Genomic DNA, 22246 nt, shown 5'->3' with positions numbered 1-22246 from the left:
ACACTCGTTCAGCATCGTTCCCTCTAAAGCTTTAGACCCCCCCAAACTGTCACGTTCATCGTAACGAGGCGCAGCGTGATTGGAATACATTCTACTTTTATTAAAATGAAGAACACTTAAACAAACTAACAAAACGAACGTGACGCTATAAACAACTAGTGCTGACATGCAACTACACATAGACAATAACCCACAAAACCTAAATGGAAAATGGCAACCTAAATAGGATCCCCAATCAGAGACAACGATAAACAGCTGCCTCTGATTGGGAACCAATTCAGGCCATCATAGACCTACATTACCTAGCCATACAAAAAACCCATAGATATACAAAAACCCTAGACAGGACAAAACACACATTCCCACCCTCGTCACACCCTGACCTGACCAAAATAATACATAAAACATAGATAACTAAGGTCAGGGGGTGACACAAACCCTGACCGTTTTACCTATCCCTAGCAGAGATGCTTAGGCTGTTTCCATGTTATCCAGATGGTGACTGTTGCTGCAACCATTTAATTACTATTTTTTTGCAGACGTTTACTGACACCGGGCCATATTCAACGGGTGTTGAGCGTTTGTAAATTCATCAGTTATTCTGCGCTCTGGCACACTCAGGCGAGAGGGCTCTGAAATCGGAGTAGACGGCCAGACTGAATTTACGAACGCACCCGAAATGGTTACTTGCATCGTGGAGTCTTTTGTTAAAGACATGTAGCTAGCTAAACAATGAACCATAATCACCACTCATGACGTTACTTTACAATGACACCGGCCAAACCCAGACGACGCTGGGACTCCCAATCACGGCAGGTTGTGATACAGCCAGGAATTGAACCAGGGTATGTAGTTACGTCTCTAGCACTGAGATGCAGTGCCTGAGACCGCTGGTGCCACTCGGGAGCCTGGTGAAATGTCTGTTTGTACATTCAGTGACTCAGTTAGAGGATTGTAAATCAGAGCTGTACAGTCACGGATGGTAATGCGAAAACTTTATTGACTGTGACGGCAGGAACAATTTGGCATGGTAATTAGTATGAAATTACAGTAGACTAATACCTTAGTCCTGTAGGTAATCCTAATGATAGAGAACTACATACGTTTCAATTTTAGACAGACTTTAGTTGAACAAGCCAAGAAAACCAACCAACAAATCACCTCTAAACCACATATGAAATGAGGGTAAAAACACTTCCTTCCATGTTGTGTACTATTAAATACAAATAGACAATATTACTTCAAATCTGTAAATCTGACTAAATAAATGTAAACAAAGTGTTCAGGAGCAAATCAAGTACAAATGTAGATTTAAAAATGTCTCACTAGAGCTTTTAAAACCCGATGTATACCATTTTATTTTACAATATTACTTCAAATCTGTAACTCGGCCACAACTGTAAAATAGGGTTAAGTAATGAAGTAGTTATTGTACATTGAAAAGAACAAATAAAAAATCCTAGATTAAAACCCAACGTTTCCCCGTGCCAGACTGTACCCCAGTTTGTTCTGGTTACCGATATAGGACATCAGACCCACGTAGGCCTCGATGAGCAGGGGCTGGTTCAGCACCAGGACCCCGTTGGCCTTGCCAGGGACGGGCATCTTTAGGTGGGCCTTCTGGGCTACCTCCATCAGCTGCTCACGGAAACTCTGGATCTGAGAAAGGGAGGGTGGGAGAGATAAAAGAAGAGAGGAAGAGAGGAGGGAGAGAGAGGGAAGGGAGAGGGAGAGAGAGAGGAAGAGAGGAGGAGGGAGGGAGGGAGGGAGGGAGGGAGGGAGGGAGGGAGGGAGGGAGGGAGGGAGGGAGGGAGAGAGAGAGAAGAAGAGAGAGGAAGAGAGAAGGGAGGAAGAGAGGAGGGAGAGAGGAGGGAGAGGGGAGGGAGAGAGAGAGGAAGAGAGGAGGAGGGAGGGAGAGAGAGAGGGAGAGAGAGAGGAAGAGAGGAGGAGAACATGAGGGAGAGAGAGAGGAAGAAGAGAGAGGAAGAGAGAAGGGAGAGGGAGGAAGAGAGGAGGGAGAGAGGAGGGAGAGAGAGAGGAAGAAGGGAGGGAGAGAGAGAGGAAGAGGGGAGGGAGAGAGAGGAGGGAGAGAGAGAGGAGGAGAGGAGGAGGAGAGAGAGAGAGTAGGAAGAGAGAGGGAGAGAGAGAGGGGGAGAGAGAGGGAGAGAGAGAGGGAGAGAGGAGGAGAGAGAGAGGGAGAGAGGAGGAGGGAGAGAGGAAGAGAGAGAGGAAGAGAGGAGGGAGAGAGAGAGGGAGAGGGAGAGAGGAGGAGAGAGAGAGGGAGAGAGGAAGAGAGACAGGAAGAGAGAAGGAGAGAGAGAGGGAGAGAGAAGGAGAGAGAGAGGAAGAGAGGAGGAGGGAGAGAGGAGAGGAAGAGGAAACATGCCAGAATGAGGAAAAGATAAAAACAGCGTTTGGCCTTTCTATCACCTCTGACCACAGAACATCGGCTGCAATGTTCTATTAATTTCCCGACTATTCTACATGTTGAATCGGCACAGTTTGTCGGTAGGATATAAGGGGTAGCAGTATGGTATGGTGGTATGGTTGTAGGGAGGTAGGATGGTAGGGTGGGAGGATGTAATATGGTAGGGTGGTACGGAGGTAGGAGGGTAGGGTGGTAGGATGTAAGAAGGTATGGTGGTACGGAGGTAGGAGGGTAGGGTGGTAGGATGTAAGATGGTATGGTGGTAGGATGTAAGATGGTATGGTGGTACGGAGGTAGGAGGGTAGGGTGGTAGGATGTAAGATGGTAGGGTTGTAAGATGTAAGATGGTATGGTGGTAGGGAGGTAGGATGGTAGGGTGGTAGGATGTACGATGGTAGAATGGTAGGATGTAAGATGGTAGGGTGGTAGGATGTATGGTGGTACGAAGGTAGGAGGGTAGGGTGGTAAGATGTAAGATGGTATGGTGGTAGGGAGGTAGGATGTTAGGGTGGTAGGATGTAAGATGGTAGGATGGTAGGATGTAAGATGGTAGGGTGGTAGGATGTAAGATGGTAGGGTGGTAGGATGTAAGGTGGTAGGGTCATAGGATGTAAGATGGTAGGGTAGTAGGATATAAGATGGTATGGTGGTACGGCGGTAGGAGGTAGGAGGGTAGGGTGGTAGGATGTAAGATGGTAGGGTTGTAGGATGTAAGATGGTATGGTGGTAGGGAGGTAGGATGGTAGGGTGGTAGGATGTAAGGTGGTATGGTGGTACGGAGGGAGGAGGGTAGGGTGGTAGGATGTAAGATGGTAGGGTGGTAGGATGTAAGACGGCAGGATGTAAGATGGTAGGATGGTAGGATGTAAGATGGTAGGGTGGTAGGATGTAAGATGGTATGGTGGTACGGAGGTAGGAGGGTAGAGTGGTAGGATGTAAGATGGTAGGATGGTAGGATGTAAGATGGTAGGGTGGTAGGATGTAAGATGGTATGGTGGTACGAAGGTAGGAGGGTAGGGTGGTAGGATGTAAGATGGTATGATGGTACGGAGGTAGGAGGGTAGGGTGGTAGGATGTAAGATGGTATGGTGGTAGGGAGGTAGGATGGTAGGGTGGTAGGATGTAAGATGGTAGGATGGTAGGATGTAAGATGGTAGTGTGGTAGGAGGTAAGATGGTAGGATGTAAGGTGGTAGGGTGGTAGGATGTAAGATGGTAGGGTAGTAGGATATAAGATGGTATGGTGGTACGGAGGTAGGAGGTAGGAGGGTAGGGTTGTAGGATGTAAAATGGTAGGGTTGTAGGATGTAAGATGGTATGGTGGTAGGGAGGTAGGATGGTAGGGAGGTAGGATGGTAGGGTGGTAGGATGTAAGATGGTAGGATGGTAGGATGTAAGATGGTAGGGTGGTAGGATGTAAGATGGTATGGTGGTACGGAGGTAGGAGGGTAGGGTGGTAGGATGTAAGATGGTATGGTGGTACGGAGGTAGGAGGGTAGGGTGGTAGGATATAAGATGGTATGGTGGTAGGGAGGTAGGATGGTAGGGTGGTAGGATGTAAGATGGTAGGATGGTAGGATGTAAGATGGTAGGGTGGTAGGATGTAAGATGGTAGGGTAGTAGGATATAAGATGGTATGGTGGTACGGAGGTAGGAGGTAGGAGGGTAGGGTGGTAGGATGTAAGATGGTAGGGTTGTAGGATGTAAGGTGGTAGGGTGGTAGGATGTAAGATGGTACGATGGTAGGATGTAAGATGGTAGGATGTAAGATGGTATGGTGGTACGGTAGGTAGGAGGGTAGGGTGGTAGGATGTAAGATGGTAGGGTGGTAGGATGTAAGACGGTAGGATGTAAGATGGTAGGATGTAAGATGGTAGGGTGGTAGGATGTAAGATGGTATGGTGGTATGGAGGGTAGGATGGTAGGATGTAAGATGGTAGGATGTAAGATGGTAGGGTGGTAGGATGTAAGATGGTATGGTGGTACGAAGGTAGGAGGGTAGGGTGGTAGGATGTAAGATGGTATGGTGGTACGGAGGTAGGAGGGTAGGGTGGTAGGATGTAAGATGGTAGGGTGGTAGGATGTAAGATGGTATGGTGGTAGGGAGGTAGGATGGTAGGGTGGTAGGATGTAAGATGGTATGGTGGTAGGACGTAAGATGGTATGGTGGTAGGGAGGTAGGATGGTAGGGTGGTAGGCTGTAAGATGGTAGGGTGGTAGGATGTAAGATGGTAGGGTCAAATATGGTAGGGTGGTAGGATGTAAGATGGTAGGGTGAAATATGGTAGGGTGGCAGGATGGTACACATCACAAAGCTCACCTCACAGAGAGCAGTGAACCTGTGGTCTATGTTCCTGACAGGGTGATAGGTAAAGGTGCTGAATGGGTAGTCTGTAGCGAACGGGTTCCACCGAGACGAGAATGAGGGTTCCCTTAGCCGGTCCCAGAACACACGCACACCATCTCCTTCTCTCCTGAAAACACACAGAGAAACAGAATGACAAATTACACCCTCCACTGAAAACACAGAGAAACAGAATGACAGTCACACCCTCCCCCGAAAACACACAGAGGAACAGAATGACAGTCACACCCTCTCCTGAAAACACACAGAGGAACAGAATGACAAATCACACCCTCTCCTGAAAACACACAGAGGAACAGAATGACAGTCACACCCTCTCCTTCTCTCCTGAAAACACACAGAGGAACAGAATGACAAATCACACCCTCCCCTGAAAACACAGAGAGGAACAGAATGACAAATCACACCCTCTCCTGAAAACACACAGAGGAACAGAATGACAAATCACACCCTCTCCTTCTCTCCTGAAAACACACAGAGGAACAGAATGACAAATCACACCCTCTCCTGAAAACACACAGAGGAACAGAATGACAGTCACACCCTCTCATTCTCTCCTGAAAACACACAGAGGAACAGAATGACAGTCACACCCTCTCCTTCTCTCCTGAAAACACAGAGAGGAACAGAATGACAAATCACACCCTCTCCTGAAAACACACAGAGGAACAGAATGACAAATCACACCCTCTCCTTCTCTCCTGAAAACACACAGAGAAACAGAAAGACAAATTACACCCTCCCCTGAAAACACACAGAGGAACAGAATGACAAATCACACCCTCTCCTTCTCTCCTGAAATCACACAGAGAAACAGAATGACAAATCACACCCTCCCCTGAAAACACACAGAGGAACAGAATGACAAATCACACCCTCTCCTTCTCTCCTGAAAACACACAGTGAAACAGAATGACAAATCACACCCTCCCCTGAAAACACACAGAGGAACAGAATGACAGTCACACCCTCTCCTGAAAACACACAGAGGAACAGAATGACAGTCACACCCTCCCCTGAAAACACACAGAGGAACAGAATGACAAATCACACCCTCTCCTTCTCTCCTGAAAACACACAGAGGAACAGAATGACAGTCACACCCTCCCCTGAAAACACACAGAGGAACAGAATGACAGTCACACCCTCCCCTGAAAACACACAGAGGAACAGAATGACAGTCACACCCTCCCCTGAAAACACACAGAGGAACAGAATGACAGTCACACCCTCCCCTGAAAACACACAGAGGAACAGAATGAGAGTCTTGAAGGAACAACAGAACCATTCAACACAAATAATCAACTAACAGTAAACTGCCGATGGAACCTGTATGTAACCTGTATGTAACCTGTATGTATGTAACCTGTATGTAACCTGTATGTATGTAACCTGTATGTATGTAACCTGTATGTAACCTGTATGTAACCTGTATGTATGTAACCTGTATGTAACCTGTATGTATGTCATCTGTATGTATTCTGTATGTATGTAACATGTATGTAGCCTGTATGTAACCTGTATGTAACCTGTATGTATGTAACCTGTATGTAACCTGTATGTATGTAACCTGTATGTAGCCTGTATGTAACCTGTATGATTGTAACCTGTATGTATGGAACCTGTATGTAACCTGTATGTAACCTGTATGTATGTAACCTGTATGTATGTAACCTTTATGTAACCTGTATGTAACCTGTATGTATGTAACCTGTATGTAACCTGTATGTAACCTGTATGTAACCTGTATGTATGTAACCTGTATGTAACCTGTATGTAACCTGTATGTAACATGTATGTATGTAACCTGTATGTATGTAACCTGTATGGATGTAACATGTATGTATGTAACATGTATGTATGTAACATGTATGTATGTAACCTGTATGTAACCTGCATGTAACCTGTATGTATGTCATCTGTATGTATTCTGTATGTATGTAACATGTATGTAACCTGTATGTAACCTGTATGTAACCTGTATGTATGTAACCTGTATGTAACCTGTATGTATGTAACCTGTATGTAACCTGTATGTAACCTGTATGTAACCTGTATGTATGTAACCTGTATGTATGTAACCTGTATGTAACCTGTATGTAACCTGTATGTATGTAACCTGTATGTATGTAACCTGTATGTAACCTGTATGTATGTAACCTGTATGTATGTAACCTGTATGTATGTAACCTGTATGTAACCTGTATGTAACCTGTATGTAACCTGTATGTATGTAACCTGTATGTATGTAACCTGTATGTAACCTGTATGTAACCTGTATGTATGTAACCTGTATGTATGTAACCTGTATGTAACCTGTATGTAACCTGTATGTATGTAACCTGTATGTAACCTGTATGTATGTAACCTGTATGTATGTAACCTGTATGTAACCTGTATGTAACCTGTATGTAACCTGTATGTAACCTGTATGTATGTAACCTGTATGTATGTAACCTGTATGTATGTAACCTGTATGTATGTAACCTGTATGTAACCTGTATGTAACCTGTATGTATGTAACTGTATGTAACCTGTATGTAACCTGTATGTAACCTCGTCCTTCAATAATTCAATTCAAAATGTGATGTTTTTGAGCAACAGCAGCATTCTAAATACATTTCCTTCTCTTCTCAGAAATACACAGGAAGCTGGGTCTCTTCATGTGTCTATTACTGAACAGAATTATCATGTTATCAATTATCATCAATCCTTATCCCAGTCTGCTGTTCCCACATGCTTCAAGAGGGCCACCATTGTTCCTGTTCCCAAGAAAGCTAAGGTAACTGAGCTAAACGACTACTGCCACGTAGCACTCACTTCCGTCATCATGAAGTGCTTTGAGAGACTAGTCAAGGACCATATCACCTCCACCCTACCTGACACCCTAGACCCACTCCAATTTGCTTACCGCCCAAATAGGTCCACAGACGACGCAATCACACTGCCCTAACCCATCTGGACAAGAGGAATACCTATCTGAGAATGCTGTTCATCGACTACAGCTCAGCATTTAACACCATAGTACCCTCCAAACTCGTCATCAAGCTCGAGTCCCTGGGTCTCGACCCCGCCCTGTGCAACTGGGTACTGGACTTCCTGACGGGCCGCCCCCAGATGGTGAGGGTAGGTAACAACATCTCCACCCCGCTGATCCTCAACACTGGGGCCCCACAAGGGTGCGTTCTGAGCCCTCTCCTGTACGCCCTGTTCACCCATGACTGCGTGGCCATGCACGCCTCCAACTCAATCATCAAGTTTGCGGACGACACTACAGTGGTAGGTTTGATTACCAACAACGACTAGACGGCCTACAGGGTGGAGGTGAGGGCCCTCGGAGTGTGGTGTCAGGAAAATAACCTCACACTCAACAAAACAAAGGAGATGATTGTGGACTTCGGGAAACAGCAGAGGGAGCACCCCCCTATCCACATCGACAGGACAGTAGTGGAGAGGGTAGTAAGTTAAGTTCCTCGGCGTACACATCACGGACAAACTGAATTGGTCCACCCACACAGACAGCGCCGTGAAGAAGGCGCAGCAGCGCCTCTTCAACCTCAGGAGGCTGAAGAAATTCAGCTTGTCACCAAAAGCACTCACAAACTTCTACAGATGCACAATCGAGAGCATCCTGTCGGTCTGTATCACCGCCTGGTACGGCAACTGCTCCGCCCACAACCGTACGGCTCTCCAGAGGGTAGTGAGGTCTGCACAACGCATCACCGGGGGCAAACTACCTGCCCTCCAGGACACCTACACCACCCGATGTCACAGGAAGGCCATAAAGATCATCAAGGATAACAACCACCCGAGCCACTGCCTGTTCACCCCGCTATCATCCATAAGACGAGGTCAGTACAGGTGCATCAAAGCTGGGACCGAGAGACTGAAAAACAGCTTCTATCTCAAGGCCATCAGACTGTTAAACAGCCACCACTAACATTGAGTGGCTGCTGCCAACACACTGACAACTCCAGCCACTTTAATAATGGGAATTGATGGGAAATGATGTAAATATATCACTAGCCACTTTAAACAATGCTACTTAATATAATGTTTACATACCATACATTACTCATCTCATATGTATATACTGTACTCTATATAATCTACTGCATCTTTATGTAATACATGTATCACAAGCGACTTTAAACTATGCCACTTTCTTTACATACCCTACATTACTCATCTCATATGTATTTACTGTACTCGATACCATCTACTGCATCTTGCCTATGCCGTTCTGTACAATCACTCATTCATATATCTTTATGTACATATTCTTTATCCCTTTACACTTGTGTGTATAAGGTAGTAGTTGTGGAATTGTTAGGTTAGATTACTCGTTGGTTATTACTGCATTGTCGGAACTAGAAGCACAAGCATTTCGCGACACTCACATTAACATCTGCTAACCATGTGTATGTGACAAATAAAATTGATTTGATTTGATGTTGAAACATCCATACGGGACAGTCTTCCTGCCTGTATGGATGTGATAGACTAGGATACTATCTGAATGGACAGTCTTCCTGCCTGGATAGTCTTCCTGCTTGGACAGTCTCCCTGCCTGGACAGTCTCCCTGCCTGGACAGTCTCCCTGCCTGGACAGTCTTCCTGCTTGGACAGTCTTCCTGCCTGGACAGTCTTCCTGCCTGGACAGTCTTCCTGCCTGGACAGTCTTCCTGCCTGGACAGTCTCCCTGCCTGGACAGTCTCCCTGCCTGGACAGTCTTCCTGCTTGGACAGTCTTCCTGCCTGGACAGTCTCCCTGCCTGGACAGTCTCCCTGCCTGGACAGTCTTCCTGCCTGGACAGTCTTCCTGCCTGGACAGTCTTCCTGCCTGGACAGTCTTCCTGCCTGGACAGTCTCCCTGCCTGGACAGTCTCCCTGCCTGGACAGTCTTCCTGCCTGGACAGTCTCCCTGCCTGGACAGTCTCCCTGCCTGGACAGTCTCCCTGCCTGGACAGTCTTCCTGCCTGGACAGTCTTCCTGCCTGGCCCGTACGGATGTGAAAGTCTAGGACACCAAGGTAATATTGCCACCTAACTTCTGTTGTTCCACTTTGACTAACACACTATTTATATAATATACACTGAGTATACCAAACATTAAGAACACATTCCTATTATTGAGTTGCACCCCCGTTTGCCCTCAGAACAGCCTCAATTCGTCAGGACATCGACTCTATAAGGAAATGTTGATTCCAGTGCTTCACACAGTTGTGTCAAGACGGCTGGATGTCTTTTGGGTTCTTCCACACAGATCTTGACAAACCATTTCTGTATGGACCTCGCTTTGTGCACGGGGGCATTGTCATGCTGACAGGGGCCTTCCCCAAACTGTTGCCACAAAGTTGGAAGTATAGAATCGTCTATGTCATTGTTTGCTGTAGCGTTAAGATTTCTCTTCACTGGAACTAAGGGGCCCAAACCATGAAAACAGCCCCAGACCATTATTCCTCCTCCACCAAACTTTACAGTTGGCACGGCACTATGCTTTGGGGCAGGTAGTGTTCTCTTGGCATCCGCCAAATCGGACTGCCAGATGGTGAAGCGTGATTCATCACTCCAGAGAACGCGTTTCCACTGCTCCAGAGTCCAATGGCGGCGAGCTTATCACCACTCCAGCCCGACAAACAGTTATTGTGCTGACGTTGCTTCTAGAGGCAGTTTGGAACTCTGTAGTGAGTGTTATAACTCAGGACAGACAATATTTACACGCTACACGCTTCAGCCACTTCGCGGCTGAGCCGTAGTTGCTCCTAGACGTTTCCACTTCACAATAACAGCACTTACAGTTGACCGGGGCATTCTACTGCCAATGTTTGTCTATGGAGATTGCATGGCTGTGTGCTCGATGGTTGTGGCTGAAATAGCCAAAACCACTCATTTGAAGGGGTGTCCACATACTTTTGTATATATAGTGTAGTGGGTCTGTGGTATATGGCCAATATACCACGGCTAAGGGCTGTATCCAGGAACTCTGTGTTGCGTCGTGCGTAAGAACATGTATTCAATCATGGACACTCTTACTGTCAGTTGTGGCTGCGTTACGTGATGTACTGTTGTCTCTACCTTCTTGCCCTTTGTGTGGTTGCCTGTGCCCAACAAGGTTTGTACCCTGTTTGGTGCTGCTGCCATGTTGTGTTGCTACCATGTTGTTGTCATGTTGTGTGCTATCATGTTGTGTTGCTACCATGTTGTGCTGCTGCCATGTTGTGTTGCTACCATGTTGTGCTGCTGCCATGTTGTGTTGCTACCATGTTGTTGTCATGTTGTGTGCTATCATGTTGTGTTGCTACCATGTTGTGCTGCTGCCATGTTGTGTTGCTACTATGTTGTGCTGCTGCCATGTTGCTGCCATGTTGTGTTGCTGACATGTTGTTGTCATGTTGTGTTGCTGACATGTTGTTGTCATGTTGTGTTGCTACCATTTTGTTGTCATGTTGTGTTGCTACTATGTTGTTGTCATGTTGTGTTGCTACTATGTTGTGCTGCTGCCATGTTGTGTTGCTACCATGTTGTTGTCATGTTGTGTTGCTACCATTTTGTTGTCATGTTGTGCTGCTGCCATGTTGTGTTGCTGCCATGTTGTTGTCATGTTGTGTTGCTACTATGTTGTTGTCATGTTGTGTTGCTACCATGTTGTTGTCATGTTGTGTTGCTACCATGTTGTTGTCATGTTGTGTTGCTACCATGTTGTTGTCATGTTGTGTTACTGCCTTGTTGTGTTGCTGCCATGTTGTGTTGCTGCCATGTTGTTGTCATGTTGTGTTGCTACCACGTTGTTGTCATGTTGTGCTGCTGCCATGTTGTGTTGCTGCCATGTTGTTGTCATGTTGTGTTGCTACTATGTTGTGCTGCTGCCATGTTGTGTTGCTGCCATGTTGTTGTCATGTTGTGTTGCTACCATGTTGTTGTCATGTTGTGTTGCTACCTTGCTGTGTTGTTATGTGTTGCTGCCATGCTATGTTGTTGTCTTAGGTCTCTCTTTATGTAGTGTTTTGGTGTCTCTCTCTTTTTTCCCAACAGTTTGTTTATCACTGGTAACAGGCTGATTGGTCGGCTGTTTGAACCATTAAAGGGCTGCTCTGATTGGTCGGCTGTTTGAACCATTAAAGGGCTGCTCTGATTGGTCGGCTGTTTGAACCATTAATGGGGTGCTCTGATTGGTCGGCTGTTTGAACCCTTAAAGGGGTGCTCTGATTGGTCGGCTGTTTGAACCATTAAAGGGCTGCTCTGATTGGTCGGCTGTTTGAACCATTAAAGGGGTGCTCTGATTGGTCGGCTGTTTGAGACATTAAAGGGGTGCTCTGCTATTTTTGGACAGCAGAATGACCTTTGTCACCCTCCAGGCCTGAGGGCACCCTCCATCTTCTAGGATTAAAGATGTGGTAAACAGGAGTCACAATGTATTCTGCTACCAACCTCGGTAATTTACCATCCAGGTTGTCGGGAACCAGGTGGTTTGTCCTCATTTATGGATAACAATAATCTTTTCTCACCTCTTCCACCCTAACTTTGTGGAACAGAAAACTACAGCGCTTGCCTTTTCATTATTTGGTCTGTTCTGCATGAATATGAAGCTCAGCGTTTGTTGTCTGCATGACATGCCTACGTTCTCTAATCTGGTCAACAACAAAAAGTTATTAAAGGTTGGTTGGCGATATCAAAGGGTTTTGTTATGAATGAGCCATCGGCCTCATTGAATGATTAGCACTACATTTGACCAGGGAAAATGGGAGCACAACCTGGCATTGACTACTTCTGATGGGTTATCTACAGCGCAACCACACGATGCCTTTCAGTTCTCCTTATATGCCTCTCATAATCACATTTATCAAGACACGATTGGAAGTTAAATGAGCCTGTATAGCTTCTCTCACACCATTAAAATTCAGAGGAATCTGCTCCTTCTCCACCATTTAACCCCTCTGGTCCCTCTCTGTCCTCTGGTCCCCCTCTCGGTCCTCTGCTCCCTCTCGGTGCTCTGCTCCCTCTCTGTCCTCTGCTCCCCCTCTCTGTCTGTCCTCTGCTCCCCCTCTCTGTCTGTCCTCTGCTCCCCCTCTCTGTCTGTCCTCTGCTCCCCCTCTCTGTCCACTGGTCCCTCTCTGTCCACTGGTCCCTCTCTGTCCACTGGTCCCTCTCTGTCCACTGGTCCCTCTCTGTCCACTTCTCCCTCTCTGTCCACTGGTCCCTCTCTGTCCACTTCTCCCTCTCTGTCCACTGGTCCCTCTCTGTCCACTGGTCCCTCTCTGTCCACTGGTCCCTCTCTGTCCACTGGTCCCTCTCTGTCCACTGGTCCCTCTCTGTCCACTGGTCCCTCTCTGTCCACTGGTCCCTCTCTGTCCACTTCTCCCTCTCTGTCCACTTCTCCCTCTCTGTCCACTTCTCCCTCTCTGTCCACTTCTCCCTCTCTGTCCACTTCTCCCTCTCTGTCCACTTCTCCCTCTCTGTCCACTTCTCCCTCTCTGTCCACTTCTCCCTCTCTGTCCACTTCTCCCTCTCTGTCCACTTCTCCCTCTCTGTCCTCTGCGTGTTACATTGACAGAGAATAGTTAGAAGAGTTGAGTCATTCCCCATCCTGAATGTTGGTCATGCTTTAATCACCATTTGTCCTGATCTTATTTGTTCTAATGTTCTGTTGTCAGCCAGGTGAGACCTCTGGAACACACCTTAAGCAACAGTACATCCTGCCAAACACACTTCAACAGCCTCTCCCTCTCTCTCTTCTCCTTCTCTCTCCTCTGCCTCTATCCCTCCTCTCCCTTTCTCTCATCTCCTTCCTATCCCTCTATCCCCCCACACACACTCTCTCTTCACCCTCTCTCTCTTCTCCCTCTCTCTCCTCTCCCTCTATCCCTCCTCTCCCTTTCTCTCATCTCCTTCCTATCCCTCTATCCCCCCACACACTCTCTCTTCTCCCTCTCTCTCCTCTCCCTCCTATCCCTCCATCCCTCCTCACCCTTTCTCTCATCTCCTTCCTATCCCTCTATCCCCCCTCACACTCTCTCCTCTCCCTTTCTCTCCTCTCCCTCCTCTCCCTCTATCCCTCCTCACACTCTCTCGTCTCCCTCTCTCTCGTCTCCCTCTCTCTCCTCTCCCTCTCTCTCCTCTCCCTCTCTCTCATATCCCTCTATCCCTCCTATCACTCTCTCTCTCTCTCTCTCTTCTCCCTCTCTTCTCTCTCCTCTCTCTCCCCTTCTGTCACTCAGGACATTAATGGTAGCCTGTTGAGTCCTTCCCAGTAGCATACTGAACAGGATAGTGGTTAGAAGAATAGAGACTTGTCGGTGGGTCATTCACAATCCCCATCCATGCCTTTTGGTTATTCCTGCTTTTATTTTTTCCCTAATGTTCTGTCTTCACAGTGCTCTCTACAGTACCTCCAGAACACACCTAGTACTTCCTGCCTGCCAAGCCCACTTCGATCCCTGAGGCTACAGAATACAGCTGTCTCCTCCTCCTCTTTATATCACACCTAGCCAGCAGGACAGGGTGGGGCTGCGTTTATAACGCAATCATGTACTATCCCTGTTTACACAACCACTCTATACACACACACACACACACACACACACACACACACACACACACACACACAGGACAATGTCCCCTGAACTCTGTGTCCTGCCAGCCCAGCTGCTACCAAAGCATGCGTCCCAAATGGCTCCCTATTCACTACATAGTGCACTGCCTTTGACCAGGACATCCCAAATGGCTCCCTATTCACTACATAGTGCACTGCCTTTGACCAGTGGCGTCCCAAATGGCTCCCTATTCACTACATAGTGCACTGCCTTTGACCAGGGACGTCCCAAATGGCTCCCTATTCACTACATAGTGCACTGCCTTTGACCATGGACGTCCCAAATGGCTCCCTATTCACTACATAGTGCACTGCCTTTGACCAGGGACATCCCAAATGGCTCCCTATTCACTACATAGTGCACTGCCTTTGACCAGGGACGTCCTAAATGGCTCCCTATTCACTACATAGTGCACTGCCTTTGACCAGGGACGTCCCAAATGGCTCCCTATTCACTACATAGTGCACTGCCTTTGACCAGGGACGTCCCAAATGGCTCCCTATTCACTACATAGTGCACTGTCTTTGACCATGGGCGTCCCAAATGGCTCCCTATTCACTACATAGTGCACTGCCTTTGACCATGGGCGTCCCAAATGGCTCCCTATTCACTACATAGTGCACTGCCTTTGACCAGGGACATCCCAAATGGCTCCCTATTCCATATATAATGCACTACTTTTGACATAGAAATCAAATGGAATTGTATTTGTCCCATGAGCCAAATACAACAGGTGTAGAAGTTACCCTGAAATGCTTGCTTACGAGTCCTTCCCTAAAATTCAGAGTTTCAAAATAGTAACACTAGATGAATAAAATAAAATACACAAGAAAGGAGTTATCAATGTGGAGCTATATACAGGAAGTACCAGATCAATGTGGAGCTATATACAGGAAGTACCAGATCAATGTGGAGCTATATACAGGAAGTACCAGATCAATGTGGAGCTATATACAGGAAGTACCAGATCAATGTGAGCTATATACAGGAAGTACCAGATCAATGTGAGCTATATACAGGAAGTACCAGATCATTGTGGAGCTATATACAGGAAGTACCAGATCAATGTGGAGCTATATATAGGAAGTACCAGATCAATGTGGAGCTATATACAGGAAGTACCAGATCATTGTGGAGCTATATACAGGAAGTACCAGATCATTGTGGAGCTATATACAGGAAGTACCAGATCATTGTGGAGCTATATACAGGAAGTACCAGATCAATGTGGAGCTATATACAGGGAGTACCAGATCAATGTGGAGCTATATACAGGAAGTACCAGATCAATGTGGAGCTATATACAGGGAGTACCAGATCAATGTGGAGCTATATACAGGAAGTACCAGATCAATGTGGAGCTATATACAGGGAGTACCAGCACCAGATCAATGTGGAGCTATATACAGGGAGTACCAGTACCAGATCAATGTGGAGCTATATACAGGGAGTACTAGTACCAGATCAATGTGGAGCTATATACAGGGAGTACCAGTACCAGATCAATGTGGAGCTATATACAGGGAGTACCAGATCAATGTGGAGCTATATACAGGAAGTACCAGATCAATGTGGAGCTATATACATGAAGTACCAGATCAATGTGGAGCTATATACAGGAAGTACCAGATCAATGTGGAGCTATATACAGGAAGTACCAGATCAATGTGGAGCTATATACAGGAAGTACCAGATCAATGTGGAGCTATATACATGAAGTACCAGATCAATGTGGAGCTATATACAGGGAGTACCAGATCAATGTGGAGTTATATACAGGAAGTACCAGATCAATGTGGAGCTATATACAGGGAGTACCAGCACCAGATCAATGTGGAGCTATATACAGGAAGTACCAGTACCAGATCAATGTGGAGCTATATACATGAAGTACCAGATCAATGTGGAGCTATATACAGGAAGTACCAGATCAATGTGGAGCTATATACAGGAAGTACCAGATCAATGTGGAGCTATATACAGGAAGTACCAGATCAATGTGGAGCTATATACATGAAGTACCAGATCAATGTGGAGCTATATACAGGGAGTACCAGATCAATGTGGAGTTATATACAGGAAGTACCAGATCAATGTGGAGCTATATACAGGGAGTACCAGCACCAGATCAATGTGGAGCTATATACAGGAAGTACCAGTACCAGATCAATGTGGAGCTATATACATGAAGTACCAGATCAATGTGGAGCTATATACAGGAAGTACCAGTACCAGATCAATGTGGAGCTATATACAGGGAGTACCAGTACCAGATCAATGTGGAGCTATATACAGGAAGTACCAGATCAATGTGGAGCTATATACAGGAAGTACCAGTACCAGATCAATGTGGAGCTATATACAGGGAGTACCAGTACCAGATCAATGTGGAGCTATATACAGGAAGTACCAGATCAATGTGGAGCTATATACAGGAAGTACCAGTACCAGATCAATGTGAAGCTACATACAGGAAGTACCAGATCAATGTGGAGCCATATACAGGGAGTACCAGATCAATGTGGAGCTATATACAGGAAGTACCAGTACCAGATCAATGTGGAGCTATATACAGGGAGTACCAGTACCAGATCAATGTGGAGCTATATACAGGAAGTACCAGATCAATGTGGAGCTATATACAGGAAGTACCAGTACCAGATCAATGTGGAGCTATATACAGGGAGTACCAGTACCAGATCAATGTGGAGCTATATACAGGAAGTACCAGATCAATGTGGAGCTATATACAGGAAGTACCAGTACCAGATCAATGTGAAGCTACATACAGGAAGTACCAGATCAATGTGGAGCCATATACAGGGAGTACCAGATCAATGTGGAGCTATATACAGGAAGGACCAGATCAATGTGGAGATTTATACAGGAAGTACCAGATCAATATGGAGCTATATACAGGGAGTACCAGATCAATGTGGAGCAATCAGCATCAGGATAGATAATAAGGTATTTGAGGTAGATATGTACATGAAGGCAGGGTAAAGTGACTAGACATCAGGATAGATAATAATAAGATATTTGAGGTAGATATGTACATGAAGGCAGGGTAAAGTGACTAGACATCAGGATAGATAATAATAAGGTATTTGAGGCAGATATGTACATGAAGGCAGGGTAAAGTGACTAGACATCAGGATAGATAATAATAAGGTATTTGAGGTAGATATGTACATGAAGGCAGGGTAACGTGACTAGACATCAGGATAGATAATAATAAGGTATTTGAGGTAGATATGTACATGAAGGCAGGGTAAAGTGACTAGACTTCAGGATAGATAATAATAAGGTATTTGAGGTAGATATGTACATGAAGGCAGGGTAAAGTGACTAGACATCAGGATAGATAATAATATGAGTAAAATAAAGAACAGAGTAGCAGGAAATGATGAGTGTAAAAGTGTGTGTGCGAATGTCAACAATAGTGTACAGTACTATATAGGGAATAGGGTGTGCGACACAGACCCAACCGTTCTGCTGGGAGGGAAGGAGACTCCGGGCGGGTACACAGACCTAAAGACCCAAAGCAATAAGCCCAGGGGGGTACAAAGACCTAAAGCCTTGGCTCATAGACAACTGATTATGTTTCAGCAAAAGAAGGTGAGGGTGGAGGAGAGGGGATAAGGTGTGTATACACAACCCTTTTGTATGAGCGTGGAGCCTATTGCCCTGGTTATCAATGGAGATAGAAAAGAGTTTGAAAGAGGCAGAATTCCTCAGGTAAGGAACCAGGGTGGAGGGACTAGCCCAGACAGGCACAACAGGGCTGGGTTCTCCAACCTGCCAGAGGCCTTGGAAGTCTTCACTGTGTTGACAATACATCACAACTAAACACACTGCTGGGGGCTGTACATAGCACGCCCCCTTCAACGCAAGTCACTTCAAATGCAGGCAGGCAGGCAGGCAGGCAGGCAGGCTGGCAGGCAGGCAGGCATATTAGTCGTACTTGAAACATATGGTATTTATCTTCCAACAAAATGCTTACTTGCAGGTCTTGACAATGAAACTACAATAAGAAAATATATTTATAAGAACACAAAACAAAGTAAATAGAATAAACATTCTAGCATCAATATGAAACAGAAAGGTACATTTTATAGTCCAATATTTATACGTTTTGGGGAAGTGGGGGTTGGGGGACGTGGTTACATTGTGAGGCATTTAAAAATCATAATGAAAGACTGGTAGCAGCAGTTGAGATGTGTGTGTAGCATGAATGTGTGTGTGTGTGTGTGTGTGTGTATGTATGTGTGAGTGAGTGAGTGATAAGGTGTGGAGAATCAAAGCAGGTGGTCAGTCCAGTTCAAGTGTTCAGCAGTCTGATGGCTTGTAGACAGAAACTGTCTCTGAGCCTGTTAGTATCAGACCTCATGCTCCGATACAGTCTGCCCAACAGTAAGGGAGAGAACAGCTCATGGCTGGGGGGGGGGGGGGGTCCTTGATAATGCTGCAGGACTTCCTCACGTTTCAACTAGATGTCCTGGATGGGTGGGAGCACGGTTCCAGTGATGTACTGGGCCGTCTTCACCCACCTGTTGGTAGGCCTTTCCATTTTCAGTCCGTGATGCAACCGGTCAGGACGCTCTCGACGAAGCAGCAGTAGTATTAGGCCTACAACTGTCGTGTTGTCAGAAAACTTGATGATGGAGTAGGTGTCGTGCAAACCACCGCAGTCCTGGGTGAACAGGGAGTACAGCAGAGGACTGGGGGACACACCCCTGGGGGGGCCCCTGTGTTAAGAGTCAGTGTGGAGGAGGTGTTGTTGTGAATCCTCATAGTGTGTGGTCCAGAATCCATTTAGAGAGGGTGGTATACAGACCCAGGGCTCTGAGCTAGGTGTCCAGACCCAAGGCTCTGAGCTTGGTGTCCAGACCCGGGGCTCTGAGCTAGGTGTCCAGACCCGGGGCTCTGAGCTTGGTGTCCAGACCCGGGGCTCTGAGCTAGGTGTCCAGACCCGGGGCTCTGAGCTAGGTGTCCAGACCCAGGGCTCTGAGCTAGGTGTCCAGACCCGGGGCTCTGAGCTTGGTGTCCAGACCCGGGGCTCTGAGCTAGGTGTCCAGACCCGGGGCTCTGAGCTTGGTGTCCAGACCCGGGGCTCTGAGCTTGGTGTCCAGACCCAGGGCTCTGAGCTTGGTGTCCAGACCCGGGGCTCTGAGCTAGGTGTCCAGACCCGGGGCTCTGAGCTTGGTGTCCAGACCCGGGGCTCTGAGCTAGGTGTCCAGACCCGGGGCTCTGAGCTAGGTGTCCAGACCCGGGGCTCTGAGCTAGGTGTCCAGACCCGGGGCTCTGAGCTTGGTGCCAGACCCAGGGCTCTGAGCTAGGTGTCCAGACCCGGGGCTCTGAGCTAGGTGTCCAGACCCGGGGCTCTGAGCTAGGTGTCCAGACCCGGGGCTCTGAGCTTGGTGTCCAGACCCAGGGCTCTGAGCTTGGTGTCCAGACCCAGGGCTCTGAGCTAGGTGTCCAGACCCGGGGCTCTGAGCTAGGTGACCAGCTTGGAGGGAACAATAATGTTGAATGAAGAGTGAATCCCCCCACACACTGTATGTATTCTTAGTTAAGCTGATGGGTGAGCGACAATACATTCCTGAGTCTCCCCGTAGCACTGGGGAAGGAAGGATACAGATCAAGACCAGTTCAGCTGTCATGGCAGTGTCACACATAGTCTCTCAGCAAACTCACAAATCCCCTGATTGCTAAATACAGCCTCAGAGTCGTCCTCTCTCTCACGGCCATCCATCCGTGAGAGGGAGAATAGATCTAGAGATGGAGTCAGATATAGAATGGAGGGAGAATAGATCTAGAGATGGAGTCAGAGATAGAATGGAGGGAGAATAGATCTAGAGATGGAGTCAGATATAGAATGGAGGGAGGGAGAGTAGATCTAGAGATGGAGTCAGATATAGAATGGAGGGAGGGAGGATAGATCTAGAGATGGAGTCAGATATAGAATGGAGGGAGAATAGATCTTGAGATGGAGTCAGATATAGAATGGAGGGAGGGAGGATAGATCTAGAGATGGAGTCAGATATAGAATGGAGGGAGGGAGAGTAGATCTAGAGATTGAGTCAGATATAGGATGGAGGGAGGGAGAACAGATCTAGAGATGGAGTCAGATATAGAATGGAGGGAGGGAGAATAGATCTAGATATGGAGTCAGATATAGAATGGCGGGAGGACAACAGATCTAGAGATGGAGTCAGATATAGAATGGAGGGAGGGAGGATAGATCTAGAGATGGAGTCAGATATAGAATGGAGGGAGGGAGAGTAGATCTAGAGATGGAGTCAGAGATAGAATGCAGGGAGAATAGATCTAGAGATGGAGTCAGAGATAGAATGGAGGGAGGGAGAATAGATCTAGAGATGGAGTCAGATATAGAATGGAGGGAGAATAGATCTAGAGATGGAGTCAGAGATAGAATGGAGGGAGGACAACAGATCTAGAGATGGAGTCAGATATAGAATGGAGGGAGGACAACAGATCTAGAGATGTCTTCACTGTTTTGTTTGCTAGAGAGAGAAGTTGAGGGGTGGACTGTTCAGGTCAGGTTAGTTAGTACCTACAGGTGTGTTCACGGCAGTAAAACACATGTGTAGCTATGCTTCTTGTGGCCTCTCTCTATCCGCCACACCCCTCTGAACTGAGTGAACCAGATATACCAACCACATTCAGTATGTTGTTTAAGACCCCAGCCGAGAATTTAATTGACTCTACTATTTATTTATTTAACTAGGCAAGTCAGTTAAGAACAGATTCTTATTTTCAATGACGGCCTAGGAACAGTGAGGTAACTGCCTTGTTCAGGAGCAGAACAACAGATTTTTACCAGTTCAGCTCAGGGATTTGATCTTACAACCTTTTAGTTACTAGTCCAACACTCTAACCACTAGGCTACTTGCCGCCTCTACACTCTAACCACTAGGCTACTTGCCGCCTCTACACTCTAACCACTAGGCTACTTGCCGCCTCTACACTCTAACCACTAGGCTACTTGCCGCCTCTACACTCTAACCACTAGGCTACTTGCCTCCTCTACACTCTAACCACTAGGCTACTTGCCTCCTCTACACTCTAACCACTAGGCTACTTGCCGCCTCTACACTCTAACCACTAGGCTACTTGCTGCCTCTACACTCTAACCACTAGGCTACTTGCCTCCTCTACACTCTAACCACTAGGCTACTTGCTTCCTCTACACTCTAACCACTAGGCTACTTGCTGCCTCTATACTCTAACCACTAGGCTACTTGCCGCCTCTACACTCTAACCACTAGGCTACTTGCCGCCCCAGGGTAGCCTAGTGGTTAGAGTACTAGATGGCTTCTAATTGATCCTTTAGGTGTTAAGGTGCACACCTGTATATGCATACTACAGCCCACCAACGTAATGCACTTTAATGGATTCATTTAGTAGTGCATTGGGCACAGTGCAGGAAAGTAAATCCTAAATATAATGCTGTAGTAGACATTAAAGCAGAATGGATCACCTTCCATATCGACCTGAACAGGTGTAACGAACACTGAAGAGGTGTAACGAACACTGAAGAGGTGTAACGAACACTGAACAGGTCTAATGAACACTGAACAGGTGTAATGAACAATCACTCCAGTATCTCTGTCTCCTTACCCCTATACATATCTACCTCCATCACTCCAGTATCTGTCACCTTCTCCCTATACATATCTACCTCCATCACTCCAGTATCCCTGTCTCCTTCCCCCTATACATATCTACCTCCATCACTCCAGTATCTGTCACCTTCTCCCTATACATATCTACCTCCATCACTCCAGTATCCCTGTCTCCTTCCCCCATACATATCTACCTCCATCACTCCAGTATCCC

General features: G+C 46.7%; 1 protein-coding gene across 1 annotated transcript in view; it reads right to left on the bottom strand.

The window, feature by feature from the left end:
• Positions 1-1257: 1257 nt before the first annotated feature.
• The window catches only part of LOC139410294 (tumor protein p63-regulated gene 1-like protein), a 66885-nt gene continuing 45896 nt past the window's right edge, over positions 1258-22246 (bottom strand). The window contains exons 5-6 of the mRNA XM_071155784.1: positions 4748-4901; positions 1258-1659 (exon numbers count right to left, since the gene is read on the bottom strand). Coding sequence (XP_071011885.1) covers positions 1465-1659; positions 4748-4901 — 349 coding nt within the window. The 3' untranslated portion in view covers positions 1258-1464. The remainder of the gene's footprint in view (positions 1660-4747; positions 4902-22246) is intronic.

The sequence above is a fragment of the Oncorhynchus clarkii genome, chromosome 5 (assembly GCF_045791955.1).
Source record: "Oncorhynchus clarkii lewisi isolate Uvic-CL-2024 chromosome 5, UVic_Ocla_1.0, whole genome shotgun sequence".
Classification (NCBI taxonomy): domain Eukaryota; kingdom Metazoa; phylum Chordata; class Actinopteri; order Salmoniformes; family Salmonidae; genus Oncorhynchus; species Oncorhynchus clarkii.
Note: the sequence above shows the minus strand (reverse complement) of the source record. Positions and strands in the feature narration are given on the sequence as shown.